Raw genomic sequence first — 15,740 nt, forward strand, 5'->3', positions numbered from 1 at the left:
TTTTTTTTTTTTTTTTTTTTTTTTTTTTTTTTTTTTTTTTTTTTTTTTTTTTTTTAATCAATTAATTTTGCTTCCAAGCTCTGAACTTGAGAGAGATTTGGTTAGACGTAAAAAGAGAGAAAGGAGAAGAAGGAAAACAAAAAAAAAGGAGTTTTCTAGAAATAGGAAAAAGGTTGCTTCGACGTCAAGTCTCCTAATGCTTGCGTATCTACACATACATATGACACCATCAAATTACTCATTATATAACAATAATTTTGGTAAAAAAGATTACTTTTAAATTTTATAAATATGTTTGGAAAAAAGAAATGATTCACTCATCATTTATCTATTTTGAACATAATCCTCGACCAAAATATACCTCTCTTAAGATTATTAGTTAACCAATGTGAGACTAGTTCTCTCGGTAATCCTTACTCCAAACAAAGTACACTACAGAGTTTAGCTCTACATAAGTCATGACATGAAACTATTTATGTGATCGTAAAACGGGGAATGGGGAAGAGTGGAGATGGGGCAAAATGGGATTCTTTGAGACAAGTGGAGGGATGAGTTTCACCATCTTTTAGATGAAAAGAAGGGTGGGTTATTGTATTTAGGGTATGGGGGATAGAGGCAGCTGCAGTGTCAAAGTTGGAGTAAGATGAAAGGCTTCTTCTATTGTAATATTGAATGTACAAAAGGGGGAGGAAATTACGTAAAAAAGACTGCAAAAAAAGAGTATTCAAATAATCTGACCTCCAATCATCCAACCTGTATACTTCTATATCTCTTCCTTTACGTCCACTTCTCCACCTCAAGCAAGGTATCCTTCTTCACCCTGTCCAATATGTTTTAACACCACCTTTTTTTTTTTTTATTATTATTATTATTATTATTTTTAGAGGAATTTAAAAGTGGAAATAATGTAAAATGGATCTATGGAATGTTAGGCTTCCGCGTGATTAATGCTTGGAGGTTATTATTATTAATGACATGCCTAAAATTGATTGCTTACCATAACTTGCACGTATTCAATTTTAGATCCAACTTAGTTTGAATGTTTGGATTGGTTGGGTTGATGTCTCGAGAATGTACGTAAATTTCACAACCTAGTCCAACGCTCTATTTTTCATTGGGATGGATTGGATTATCGGGATGTTCTTTTTATTATTATTATTTTTAAAAAATCAAATTTATTTACCATATATGTTATATTAATAACTACAAGTCACGACGCATTACTAATATCAGTTACGGATGTCAAATATTCTCAATTTTCGTAATAATTTTAAGAGTAAGGTAGGGTTAGGTTGAGTTGTAACCCTATTTTTGGGCTGGTCGGATTGACCCGATAAAAAAATGTTAACTCACAAACCAACTTATATTTATAGTTTTCTAAAAATTCTTCTCAACCCAACAAATATATATATATCTAAAGATTGAATTGGGTAGTCTAAGTTCGACAAGTTCTCAAATTGTATTTGTAACAATGGTATCATAGTTAGCAATGGGCCTAGGTCGTTACAAATGGTATCATAGTCCGACACTGGAAGTGTGCCAATCTTCTCGCTGTTTCTTGAAAGAGGGTAGATACGAGGTGGTATATGGACGCTAGCCCCAAAAAGGGTGGATTGTGAAATCCACATTAGTTAGAGAGGAGAACAAATCACCTTGTGCATATACAAGGGTGTTAAATATGAAATATCCTTTCATGGTTAAAAAGTAATTTCATATCAATTTTATACTTTTAAACCTAATTTTCAAAATTCAAACTGATATTTTGAAGAATTAAAAAAAAAAATTGATATTTTCTTTTTCAAAATTTCTTAAATTGACAACTGAATTCAATATTACATAAACTAAATTGACTTCTGCCATACCCTTAAATAATGGTTGATTGATATAAATGATGGTTGACTAATTAATTTAAACGCATTACAAAGTTAATTAAGTATTGGGGATTGAATTTCATTTGAGGATGATTCATGTATTTAGCGTACTACGTTAAAATATTGACATACATTACACAACCTAAACTATTATTTACACATTAATTTAATATTGTGTACGAGGTAACTTAAAAAAATAGATTAAATATAGAATTGAACGTATTGTATTCCGTTCATCAACTTTTTTCTTCCATTGTCTACAACGACATCGTAGTCTAGATGTTTCTCACACTTTTCATCGAGAATAACAATACCAAATGCAAGAAGAACACACCGGAGTTTAAGTGTCATACTTTCGACTGAGTCGAGTTCGTGATTACTGTGATTGAATCCTTAATCAAGAATGTTACATTAATTCAAATTGATAAATTAAAAGTTTATGATCAAGTTTTAAGTTTAATGTTTAGATGGGTGAATTGAAATCTTCTCTTTGTATGTTCATAACTTGCTATTGGGCCTACTCCACAGCCCATATACAAGCCCATTAGCAATAGGGTAGTGTGGGCCGGGTGCATTCCTTTTCTTTTCTTGGATTAAATTTTTTATTAAAAAACACCCTTGAACTTTTTCGTTTTAGGAAATCTTTTTATAAATGTTTTAAACCCATGAAATAAATCAATTTGAACATTAAACGAAAAAATTGAAGACTTAAACGATGTAAAATTGGGATTCAATTCATTTAAGGTTCTGATTTTCATCTAAAAATTTACGTATTTTGATAATAATTTTAAAATATTTATGAAAGAATGTTACGCGAAAAAATGAAAATAATATGACACCAAAGGCTTGTCGAATCTAAGTGTGTAGTTCCAATCATTACCGAACTAATACCTATAGATAGGATATTCAAATTAAAATCTGCAGAATTTTTTTAAAAAAAATTTAAATCGAGTTTCCACATGAATGAGCAGAATTGATTTTTAGGATAATATATATTAAATAAGTTGGAATCCTTTAATTTTCAGGGTCCCATACTTAAAAAATAAAGGCATATAATTCCCTTCTCATTTATTTGTTTTGATATAATTCAATGGGGTATTAATTGAAGATGGGAGGAGGGCGGTCACAATCTAGGATAGGACATGATTGTACTCGGGAGAAAATCATATGATTAGTTTTACCAAGAAAAAAGTATGTTGTGACCCTCAAACAAGTTAGCTACACAAAGTATCTAAAATGACGGAACGAGAGTCTAGATAGACAAGTGTCATAATGTAATTGAAGAGTACTGTGTATGATTCAAGTCAAGCGGAAAGTAGGACCGTAGACCCTAACCTCAAAAGGAATCCATCTCGAGTAAATAACAAATAAATGAAAATTAACTGAAAAGAAAGATGTTCATAAATTTTGGATATCCACTCACAAGTATTTAAATAAATACAAACTCCAAAGTAAAATTATATAATATTTTTAGGGGGTAAAAAAAAAAGATGATAATGAGACACCATTGAAAAACACTACTTGAATAAGCGTGATTAAATTTAAGAAACCAATAACGTTGTAAACTCTAATTGAAAAACTGTGGAAAATAAATAAATTAAGCTTATCCAGTTTTGATTTTGTCGGAACGAGAAAAAAGACAGGATTTTTGACATTTTTGATGGTCATCTAAACAGGCAGATTCTCTTCTGGATCTTCTCAAAAATACTTGAAGAAAAGAAAAGCCTTGCAATTCTTCTGAGAAACAGACAGAGCCAACAGCGTATCAGCAAAGCAAACAAATTTACACATGTCTTCTTCTTCCATTCAAACAAACCAAGCCCACCCAGAATATTGGAAGAAATTGTGTTTTGTTCTACGCTACACTTCCCTGATCCGAGGAATCTTCGTAATAGTAAGGAGTTAGCTTCCCATCTTTATTGTTGGTTTTCAATTGGTTCTCTGCCCCAACTTCTTCCAGCATTTTCACCACTTTTCTCATTGATGGCCGGTTGATGGGAAGAGGGCTGGTGCATAGCAGCCCAATGTTCAGCACTCTGCATATTTCTTCCTTGAAACACCTATCCAGTTTCGGGTTTATCACCTTGTCGATCCCGTCTTGATCCAATGTGGAACACACCCATTTCACCAGGTCTTTCTCCCCGAACACTGGATCGATCGGGAGCCTCCCGGTTATTAGCTCCAGGATCACCACGCCGAAGCTGTATATGTCGCTCTTTTCATTCACACGGAGTGTGTAAGCATACTCTGCAATGCAAGATCGAGAAAGGACTATTATTAGATTGAGGATTAACTATGGAATTTGCTTTTTAAATCAGACCAAGTTCAGTAACTAATTTGATTTACTAACCAGGCGCAATATAACCGCAAGATCCTGCGATTACCGACATGGATTTAGGCCCTTTCGCAGTTGAATCGATGACCTTAGCCACGCCGAAATCGGCTAACCGTGCTCCAAAATCGCTATCCAACAAGATGTTGTTCGACTTAACGTCTCGATGAAAGATTGGAGGGGTGCAATCGTGATGAAGATAAGAGAGTCCTTTTGCAGCATCCAAAGCTATCTTAAACCTGGTAGGCCAATCAAGCACTCCTTTTTTACTGCTATGAAGCAAATCTCCCAAGCTTCCATTAGCCATATATTCATAGACCAAAAGCTTGTAGTCTCTTGTAACGCAGCAGCACCACAACTTCACAATGTTCTTGTGCCTAATCTTTCCCAGAGTATTGATTTCGGCTTCGAATCCATAGTCTTGAAGAACTTGACCCTTCTCGACATCGTCGCCTTTTTCGCCCTCTTTCCTTGTCCCGCCGAACAGCTTCTTAACAGCAATGGCCTCGCCATTGTTGAGCACAACCTTGTAAACTTTACCAGAAGATCCACTGCCTATGATGTTATCTTCATCCAGACAATCTAAGATCTCATATTCACTGAAATCCAACTTGTGGAAGGACATCAATGTCCATTTCCCCTTCTCCATTTCTCTCTTCGCCGCCTTAAACTTCCTGTATTTGAGGTAAAACCAGACGACGCCGATGATAAACACGATACCGGCGAGGAAGAAGATCGATAGCAACAACCAGAGAGAGCCTACGCTTTTAGCTTCTTCACCTTTGCTGTTGCAATAACTTCCCAAATGTCCACACAAATCTGGATTCCCTAAAAAGCTATTTCTGTAGATCTCCTTAGCTAAAAATGGGGGAAGCTCACCTGACAAGTGATTGTTCGATAAATTGAGCAGATTGAGCTTCAAATTCTGTAGTCCGACAGGGATGTTCCCAGAAAACATGTTTCCCGACAGATCAAGGTAATTGAGAACCGGCAAGTCCCCGATTTCTTCAGGGATTTCGCCGGTGAATCCATTGTTTGCCAAACTGAGTTCGTTGAGATTCTTCCACGACTTGATTCCACTGGGAAGTTCCCCAGAGAGTTCATTACTTCGAAGATCCAAGCTCGAAAGATGCCCAAGATTCACAAGACTCCCCGGTAATGACCCACTGAGTTTGTTTTCAGTCGCTAGCAACTTCACAAGATTATCCAGCCGTCCCATCTCCGCCGGTAATGTGCCGGTGAAGTTGTTCTTAGAGATAATGAAAATCGAAAGGTTCTTCGCAGTGGCTATGGCATCCGAAATATTCCCAGAAAATGAGTTACTCACCAGCTCCAACAAATACACATGTGGGAGCCCCCAAAAACCCGCCGGCACCTCGCCGGAAAATCGATTGTAACCCAATCGAACCCTCGTGAGACTTTTACACTCACTTAAACTCGCCGGGATCTCCCCGGAAAACTGGTTGTTAATCATCAGAAGTTCCTCCAACGCTCCCTTCTCACACAAATCCCCCGGGATTTCACCCGAAAACTGGTTGTTAGAAACATCAATCCATCTCAATGGCGAGTTATTTCCAAGATTTGGCGGCAAACCGCCAGTGAGACGGTTTCTGAACAGCCTGAGTTCGTACAAACCCGGCGAGTTGGCAATGCTTTCCGGTAACTTCCCCTCAAACTTGTTCTCGTAGAGATTAAGACTCTCAAGCGGCAGCTGACACAGCTCATCCGGTATCGACCCAGTCAAACCGTTCATCGACGCGTCAAACAGTCGCAGTGAGGTCAGATTCGAAAACCCAGAAGGCAACTCACCCGTTAACGAGTTATTATACAACTCAATCTGAACCACGCTACTCAAATCCGTAAGCGACCTCGGAATCGGACCATAAAGATTATTCAACGCCAAGTCCAAATCAGTAAGCCGCTTCAACCGACCAAGAGAGTTCGGAATTTCCCCAATCAAATTACACTGAGTCAGCCAAAGCACCTCAAGATTCGTCAAATTCCCAAACTCCAGCGGGATCCGACTCGGCGCAAACGGGTTGTAAGACAGGTTCAACATCTTCAACGACGTAATATTACCGAGAAACGCCGGCATGGGTCCATCGAGAAGATTGTAAACAAGAGACAAAACCTCCAACTTCCGAAACCGAGCGAAACTGGGCGGAACATCTCCGGAGAAGTTATTCCCAGTCAAATCCAAATAGCGAAGGTTGGGGAGATCGGCGATCGAACTCGGCAGCGCGCCGGTGAGGAGATTCTGAGAGAGGTCGAGATGCTGGAGACTGGAACAATCTGAAATAAGAGAGGGAAGGGACATGTTGATGGAGTTGTTGTAGAGGGAAAGGAATGAGAGATTCTGGAGGCGGCAGAGGAGGGCAGGGAATGGGCCGGCGATGTTGGTGTTGGAGAGGTCGAGGGAGTGGACGGAGTTGGTTTGAGGGTCGCAAGAGACGCCGAACCAGGAGCAGGGAGTGTGGTCGCGGTCGTTCCATGAACGGAGGGAGGAATCTGGGTCGTCGAGGGAGAGCTTGATGGTGTGGAGGTAAAGGCCTTCTTGGGTTAGAGAGAGGGAGAGGAGAGAAGGGTTTGAGAGGAAGGTGAAGAAGAAGAGGAGAAGCATTGCTGTGGTGCTTCCCTGATCTCTGAGTGTATGGAAATGGAAGGGGAAATTGAAATGGAGGGGTTTAGGGTTTGGGAATGAATCTGGGAGAGAAGAAGTTTTAGGGAAGAAGAAAGGGTGAGAGCTTTGGTTCAGAGCTCCACCTACACACACCCAGAGACAGCGGCCATTAGAGAGAGCATGAAGAACATTAAATTTTTTAAGGATTTTTTTTTTTTTTTTGTTTTTTTTTGAACGGATAGACTTGGAAAATTTACAAAATTTGCAGGTTAAAATGGAAAAGTCTAACTTAACCTCCTTCAGATTTATATATTCTAGAACTGAAAAAAAATATTTCAAACATTAGTACTTTTTTAACTTTCAATATGTTCAATAATATTTTAAACTTTTTAAAAAAATAAAATAAGCCGTTAATTTTCGATGGAGTAATATTTTGTTATAAAAACACCATTAACTTCCAAAATATTTTAACTATAAAAAATGTGGTTAGCAAGATGTTTCATTAATTTTAAACTTTTAAAAACATTAAAAAATACTTTAGAATATTTTAAAAAAAAACTAAAATATACATTTACCATTAGTAAAATGGTAAAATTTTTATAAGTGTTTTTTAAAATATAACTTGATTTTTAATTATTTAGACATCATTGTATTATTTCAATATAGTACTATCTTATATTTATTATACTTTTTAAAGATTTAAGGGTATTATTAAAATTTTTAAAATTTTAAGAGAATTATTTAGATCAAAGTATTTTTATTATTTTAGTTTTTTTTATTTTAAATAATATCTTAGTGTCTTCTATGTTTTTTTGTTTGTTTAATTTATTGGTCCCACTCTCAAATTTAACTAAATTTGATACTTTTAAAATATTAAATTTAATTAGTGTATTTTAAAAAGGGACTATTTTGATCCCTATTTACAAAATTTTAACACGAAATAATAAAAAGAACTTAAAGGGTAACTTTACATAGAACCAAATTGAATATTTTAAAAATATTGGACCAAATTTAATTGAATGGTAAAAAGACTAAATATTTGGAAAATAAATAGACTAAATAAACCAAAACTGAAAACAATATAGATTAACTAAAAAAAAACATGTAAATTATTATTATTATTTTTATAAATACAGATTGAAAAATGAAAATTAGTTCGGACATAATGGCTGTGTTTTTTCAGCTGTATTTAATGATTTGGTAAAACATAAGCATGTGCATTAAAATTTGCACGTGTCAGGTTGATTTGATTATAAATGTCTTGTTCTGCTTGTTATAGTAACGATGAGAATTAATTTTTTTTGGGGCATCATGTTAAATTAATTATTATTGTCTTGTTTGGTTTGTTATGGTAACAATTTGAATTAAATGTTAATTTTATTATTTTTGTCTTCTTCTATTTGATATAGTTCGATTTTTTTTTTTTTTTGTTAATTTAAAAAAACAATTTAATAATTATAAAATTCTACCGCGGTGAAGGGTTTAAATAATTGCTGTCGTCCATAATTGCAGGCTTTGAGTAAATCGTAAGAAAACAATTTTATCATTATTAAAAAAAAAAAATCAATTGTTAATAATTTAAATTCATGGGTCTTATTTGCAATTTAGAAGAAACAGTAAAATTAATATAAAAAATGTCTGTTATTCTAATCATTAATTAATAAATTAATATAAAATCTCTCCAAATATATATGGATTATTAGAAAAGTGACCTTTTGGAGGCTGGGATGCAATCGGACGGCTGGTGTTGCATTGAGTGATAGCTTACTGTATATTTGACGGATTAAATTCCTCTCTATTTATCTTTTAATTAATTTTTTATTAAAAATATTTTAAATTCTCTTTCCTCACGATCGTGGAGTAAGCAGTTTCACGCGTCGCCTCACACTTTTTTTTTTTTTTTTTTTAGTTTTATGGATATTTTTATTAATTTAATTATATATAACTTAAATAAATAAAAAATAAAATCTACACTACACTAAAATATTATATATATATATATGATTGTTAAACGAACCCGACTCTCCACAATGGTATAATATTGTCTACTTTGAGCATAAACTCTCATGACTTTCTTTTGAGTTTTTCCAAAATGCCTCATCAATGAAGAGAATATTATATATTTATAAATTCATGATCATTCATTAAATTAAGTGATGTGTGATTTTTATCCTCCAACACGAATTGTCGTGAAAAAATCTTAATATTATATATTTATATAATGGAATGCTTGGAGTTGAAGCCATTGTGAAAGCTATTTTGAAGAAGAGAGATTAAAAAAGAAAAAGGAAAAAAAAAGCGATAATTAGTGATTAGATGCGGTAAATTTGATGATGAACAATGAGAACAAAGATTTGGCTCACTGCCTTTTTCAACGCCTGTTTCTTTACTTTTACCTAAAGCATTTTTCGCAATCATTTTAATTATTTTATCTATTTTTGTCAAGGATTTAAAAAAAAATATATATGCATAAATACAACAGTGAAAGCATTAAATAATAAATATTACCTCTTTGGGATAAAAATAGTTAATTCGTAAAAGAATTTGAGACAAAGATTCCAGGAAGCTACGGAGAAGATTTTATATTTTTTGGCACATTTTCCAATGGTAAAAAAAAGTAAAAACTGTCGCATCAGTTTCTTCCCTCTTTTGACCGCCTCGGTAACTCTCTCTTAAAATGGGTGTTATTTAGTACTACTATAAATATTATTTTATTAAGAATCAAACTGGAACTTTATTTTATAATTTTAATTCATGTTTTTTTTTTTAATATTTGTTTGGATTATGTTTTAGGGTACAATAAATAATCATTATTTGTAATGAAAAAAATGTTTTGATTCTAAAATTTAATGTAATTAAAGAGGAAAATTAGAGGAATGGCATGCTCTATAGGATGCACGCAAAAACAAGACAATATTTTTCATTGGAATTATGTTTTGGATTATTATTTTTATTTTTATTTTTAAAGAATATTTGGATTTTATAGATCTTGCTTATTTTAAATCTGAAACTGTCAATTACTAAAATGGGATCCACGTCAACTACACAAACACACCCACGTGACATTATCTAAAAAAAAAAAAAACTCCATGTGATATTGTTGCTCTTTCCATTTCTATTTAATATGCCTGATTAAATTCCACTCAGAATTTCCATCTAAATGAAAAATAAAAAAAATAGCTAGATTTTTTTCTTTTAATTAAAGAGGCTTGAGATAGAAATTATATTTCATGTTCCAAATTCTTCTCTTTCTCACCTACTTTATAAATATATATATGGAAGGAATATTATCTTGATATTTGATATTATAATTTTTTTGAAAAAACACTTCTAAACTTTCACTACGATGACGTCACTCCAATTAAACCATTACTTGGTAAAATTATTACAATTTTCAATAATCTTTAGCTTAATTTATTTTTTGGTTCATCAGACAAGTTAAATATTTTAATCTTTAATAATATTATGTATATACATATATATTTCAATTTAGGATATAAAAATTGAGTTCAAATGACTAAATTGTATAATGTCATAAGCACAAAATTAGTCCATTCAGTTGAATTAAAAATTTTAAAAGGTATGATTGTAACCATTCTTATAATTAAGGGTCTTTGTCGTATTAGAAACTAAGCACCAAAGTTGTTAAAATTCTTTTTTTATTTTTTATTTGGCGATAGAGATGTGAGTAACAGTGGTCCAAAGACTTGGACCTCCCTCAGTTTATCTAGTCCTATCAAACTACTTTATATTACTTTAAATATATGACAAAAAATAAATAATAAAGACGTTCGAAAAAAATCCGATGACCCATAGATCATGATAAACCCAAGCTGTGGTTTGAGTTGAATTATACATTTCTTTAAGTTGAATTTGATTTAAATAAACAAAAACTTACGACTTGAACTAGTTTATAGATTTCTCTAAAACTATATATAAATTTATTGTTACTTAAAATATATATATTTTTTCCTATTATGTATTTATATTATATTAATTGAGAACAAATTTTAATTATTTGAAATGCAATTAAATCTATTTTCAAATTGAATGGTAAATTCTAATTAAATATTTAAAAATAAAGAAATAAAAAATGTATGAACTAACAAACTTTTTTGTAAAAAAAAAGTTTTGATTGAGAATTCAAATAGTTTTTTAGATTCGAGAGAAAATAAACATAAATTTCAAAAAGTAAAACCGAAATCGCTATCAAATTCGAAAACAAAATTGCTATAGAAAGCATTGAGGCGAAGTTGTGTGGGGTCAAATTTGAAAGTATGAGGCAGAAAAATGGGCCAAAATCATTATAGTAAAGATTGATTTAGGCCTAAAAAGGAACAGTAAAGACAACAATGGTGGCTCCAACCCCAACCCCAACCCCAACCCCAACCCCACCCCCAACCCATTTGAGTTTGTTGTTTTCATACAATAAAATCATAATTCTCCTCTTTCTTCCATTCCTCACACCTTTCTTCAGGTGCATGCCACCACTTTCTCTAAGATTTAAACTCTATTTCTAAGTTTTCTTTTAATTTTTGTAATGTAATGATCATAACATGATATGATGTGATATGAATATTGGATAGTAAGATTTTGCATATTTTTGATAATGGAGTGTCAAAATCAAAGGCAGTTCAGAAATTGGGGTACACCAAAAAGTTATTTTGACCAAAGAAAAGATCCAAAAACCTTGATGGGTAAGTGACTGATGGATGCCTCTGTTTGTACAACACAAGAATCAAGTAATCTCAAACTCTGGCTTGGAAGACAGAACATGAGGTTCAGATGAGTTCAACCTTTTAAAATCTTTTTTTTTTTAAAAAAAAAATTCTTTAACTTTTCCAGATCTTAAATTGCGAGGCTTTTCTTTCTAAAGCCGATCTAAAACAGGGAGATAGAAAATGGGCAGATAACAAAAAAGATATGCTCGATGATTCGGGAGGGGGCTTTATCCTTTTCTATGATTGTATGAAATGAATGTCTATTAAAAAAATAGGTCATCATACCCACTTTTGGGCTTGCCAACTAGTCCTTAAATTGAGGGAAAAGTGCTAAATGCAACAAACAAACTCATTACCAACAAAGCCTAAATCAGAAAGGGCAGCTGACATCAAAATAAAGTTTTGGAGTCTACCAATTATTACCATTCAAAGAGAGAGAGAAAGGGAAAAAACCGAGAAGAAAAGGAATGCCCAAATAAATATTTTAACATACCTTTGTGTGTGCCAAAGAAGGATGGTCACAGTCAAATTGCCATTGGGACAACTCATCATCACACTCTTCACACCATCTATCTGCAAGAATGTTGTGAGTCAATTTTGGCACATAATCACTCAACATAGGGAAGGCGCAAACCAATCAAGACAGTCAATTATTGCAAGTGGGAATATTGTAAAGAATTTCACAACAATATTAAAAAGAAAGAAACATACTGGAAGTTGCTTGTAAGGGAGAGGCACATGGCTGCATAATGAAGCTCTCCCACTCCCACTGCCACTACCACTCAGTCTCTGTTGCAACCACCAAACACTACTGCTAGTTTGTGGTGAGTCATCTTGGTAACATTTACATGTTCTCGGATTGGCCAATGAAACTCATAGATCATGTTATGGGAGCTATCCAACCATTGGATCAAGTTCTTTAATTTTCTTGTTCATTAGTTATGATCACCCCCTCCCTGCCCCTCCTAAAAAGGGAGCAAACTAATCATCTTGGTACTTTTGTGATCTTAGTACACGTTATAGGTTCAAATCATCATAACCATATTCTAAACAATTAAATCTCTCATAAATTTCCTAATGCGTCCTATGGTAAGGTAAAAATTGGGGCTAATGTTGATAGAATTAGTCCAAAGGCAAAAATCTAGCTCAAAATCTCACAATTATCCACGATGAACTCAACTTCTTTCTCATATCCCATACAGTACGGTTCAGAATGCAGGGGCGTTCACAGATTCATAGTAATTTAATGATGAGCCATCTATAGACAGTAAATACAGTTTCCTGGTTTTTCAACAGAAAACTCTATTGTTACTACTTTTGGGAGATGCTAATTAATCGATAGAATAAAACTCAGGTGGGATGGGATTCATGTCCAGACTTCACAAAGCTGGATCTATGAAGCGCTAGCAATGGAATTTTAAATTAATAGTCATTTGCTGTTTTTAGCAAAGGCAACCGATCAAAGATCATGAAAACAGTAACTTAATAGAATATAGAAACACCAAATCTAGAGTAGCATCAATGATTCTAATGTTAGTCACCTATAGAAAGTGTAGCACGCCACCTTACTTTCTTCCGAAATACTAATGAGTATTTCTGTATGCATGGAAAGTCAACCAGCCGAAGCTAAAAGAAAATGTGAAAGCACGAATGTTCCATAACATGTACAAAGCCTTCAAATTACCATGAAAAAAGTAACTTGTAATAAAATGATAAAGTCTAGCATTGTCTGTCATGTTATGTTTCTACTACTACAAATAAGTCTTTGGAGAAAAAAGAGGGAAATGAAAAGGAAAAAAAGGCAGAGGAGGCAAATTACTTTAATGCATGAGAAAGATGTATATGCGAATTAGTTAAAAAAAGATGTGGGTGTTTAAAAGCAAGGCTAATAATACGTACCATGCATGGTGAATGCAAGTGGTAAGTCGCATGGCTCTACACCAAATGCTACTTACAAGGCTACAACAATGTCTAAATGTAAGGATAAAAATGGAACAAGACAAATCATCCCAATTAGTATGCCAATGTTCTGTTTGGCTTCCCATTGACACCATGATTATGTAGAAAATACCATTGAGAAGTCTGGAAATGTTGTTGAGCTGGCTAACGCTATTTTCAGGCAGACAAAAGTTGGAAAGTAGAAAATAAAAGAAAGGTATGCATATTTGTCCAGGGAGGAAAAGAATTCAAGGTGCAGCTGCACAAAATGAACACGAGCTCATGAAATGCAACTTTTAATAAATATTATAGACCCAAGAGATCAATTCATCAACTCAAGTTGCAGCAATTTCATAGCATCACAAGCTTTTCTTTGATCACAAAAACAATTAACCACGGTACTCCACATTTCTCTCTCAGGGATACATCCATTAATCACCATCTCATCCAGAATTCTAGAAACTTTAAGAAGATCCCTTTTGTTACAGAAGCACTTTAACAACGAATCGAAAGTATCAACAGTGAGACTAATACCACGTGTCAGGACACTGAGATATAACTGAAATGCACGATTTGAGTCATTGACAGTGCAGAGACCGTGAATTACTCTGTTATGTGTCCTGACATGGAGGCTCCATGTTACTCTATTAGGTGTAATCCCACAAAGGACCATCTCATCCAAGAAGTTTGCAGCTTCTTGGAATCTGCAAACATCACAGAGGCGATTCACTATTTTCCCATACAATCCGGCATCTGGTGTCAAACCTTGAAGTTTCATTCTGTCAAGAATCTCTAACGCTTCATTTACTTTTCCTTCCTTACAAAGTCCATTAATCAATGTGCTATAACTGATCATGTTGGGCCTCAAGCGTTTTTGGACCATCAGCTCCAAGAGGTCTCTAGCTCGCAAAGAATGGCCAGCCTTGCAAAATCCATCCATTAGAGAGCTGTAAGTAAATACATTAGGTTCAATACCCTTGCTCATCATATCTTCAAGTAAGTCCATTGCTTCATCCACATTGTTCAACTGACACAGACCATGTATCATTGAAGTATAGGTGACGACTGAAGGTGAACAACCTTTTTTTTCCATCTCTTGCAATAATTCCTTTGCTTCAACAATGTTTCCAAATCTACATAACCCATTGATCAAAGTCCCGTAAGTATATGAATCAGGTTCACACCCCTGATTAGACATTTCACGAAACATGTTCATAGCTTTATCCATGGTTCCACTATTCTTACAGAGGGCTTTGATTAGAACATTAAGAGAAGCTACAGTAGGAGGAATACCCACTTTTCTCATATACCTGTAAAATCTAAAAGCCAATTTTAATTGATTTTCTTCAACAAGAATGGCAAACACTGAAATGTAAGATTTCTCTGTAGGCTTGCAATGGAAATCCTGCATTTTATGGAAAACTCTAATGGAATCCAATGGCCTATGGATACGACCATAAGCCCTACAAATAGAAAGAAATATATCCTCAGTGACATCAAGTTTCTCTTCCTTCATCCTATCAAGAAGTGTTTCTGCTAACCTGAACTGGTTTGCGGAAACTAACTTCCTAATCATGAGCCTAAAAGTATTGAGATCGTGCTTAAAACCATTTGTATACTCGGCTGTTGCGGAGTCAAATATGAGAAGTGCCTTGTTTATGTCTCGTTCCGCTTGGATTAGCTGTTCAACATGAGCAGGTGTGACTGTTTTTGCCCATTTAAACATAGCTTTACTACCCATTGTTCCTCTCTTTCTTAAAGCATCAGACTTTCTAACTTCCGATTGAGAACCTGAACACATGAATCTTTTTCAATATTTTCAAGTTCATAGTTTCACATGCAAAGATATAATCGTAGTGCATATAAATTCTTCAAAGTTTGAAGTTCATTAAAAGATGACAACAGATGCATCCAACCAATGATTCACACCACCAACGTTTTATTGTTTTAGGGAATAGAATACAACGTGCATCATTACCACACTGTACATTAAGCATTAGCATTTCAGAACGTATCAAGTTTCTTGACCATTAATGAAGGAAACATTTGCTACTATTAAGTAGTAAAACACCCGGGAAAAGAATTACAAATGGGGATAAATTTGTTTAGTTCTCAGACTAACCGGATGGAAACTCACACTTTATGAAACTAGCGAATGAATATTTTATTGAATTAAAACCACAGAAATATCTTCTTTCTTTTTTTTTTTTTTTTTTTTTTTTTTTTTTTTTTTTTTTTTTTTTTTTTTTTTTTTTTTT

General features: G+C 33.9%; 2 protein-coding genes across 2 annotated transcripts in view; both read right to left on the reverse strand.

Annotated features, from left to right (window-relative positions):
* Window positions 1-3,414: 3,414 nt before the first annotated feature.
* LOC111495754 (receptor-like protein kinase HSL1) lies at window positions 3,415-7,048 on the reverse strand. Its single transcript, XM_023145924.1, has 2 exons — window positions 4,222-7,048; window positions 3,415-4,118 (listed from the first exon to the last, which is right to left on the reverse strand). Exons 1-2 carry the CDS (start codon window positions 6,821-6,823, stop codon window positions 3,727-3,729), a joined length of 2,994 nt encoding a protein of 997 aa, XP_023001692.1. The 5' UTR covers window positions 6,824-7,048; the 3' UTR covers window positions 3,415-3,726.
* Window positions 7,049-13,762: 6,714 nt separating this feature from the next.
* Window positions 13,763-15,740, reverse strand: part of LOC111495767 (pentatricopeptide repeat-containing protein At5g46100) — a 4,325-nt gene continuing 2,347 nt past the window's right edge. The window contains exon 2 of the mRNA XM_023145947.1: window positions 13,763-15,273. Within this exon, the coding sequence (XP_023001715.1) occupies window positions 13,805-15,223 (1,419 nt within the window). The 5' untranslated portion in view covers window positions 15,224-15,273 and the 3' untranslated portion in view covers window positions 13,763-13,804. The remainder of the gene's footprint in view (window positions 15,274-15,740) is intronic.

The sequence above is a fragment of the Cucurbita maxima genome, unplaced genomic scaffold (assembly GCF_002738345.1).
Source record: "Cucurbita maxima cultivar Rimu unplaced genomic scaffold, Cmax_1.0 Cma_Scf00021, whole genome shotgun sequence".
Lineage (NCBI taxonomy): Eukaryota > Viridiplantae > Streptophyta > Magnoliopsida > Cucurbitales > Cucurbitaceae > Cucurbita > Cucurbita maxima.

Excerpts from the sequence above, each read along its gene's own strand:
- LOC111495754 (XM_023145924.1), bottom strand. The coding sequence starts at position 6,823 with ATGCTTCTCCTCTTCTTCTTCACCTTCCTCTCAAACCCTTCTCTCCTC. Across the intron at positions 4,119-4,221 it reads TTGCGGTTATATTGCGCCTG|AGTATGCTTACACACTCCGT; the intron begins GTTAGTAAATCA and ends CTTGCATTGCAG.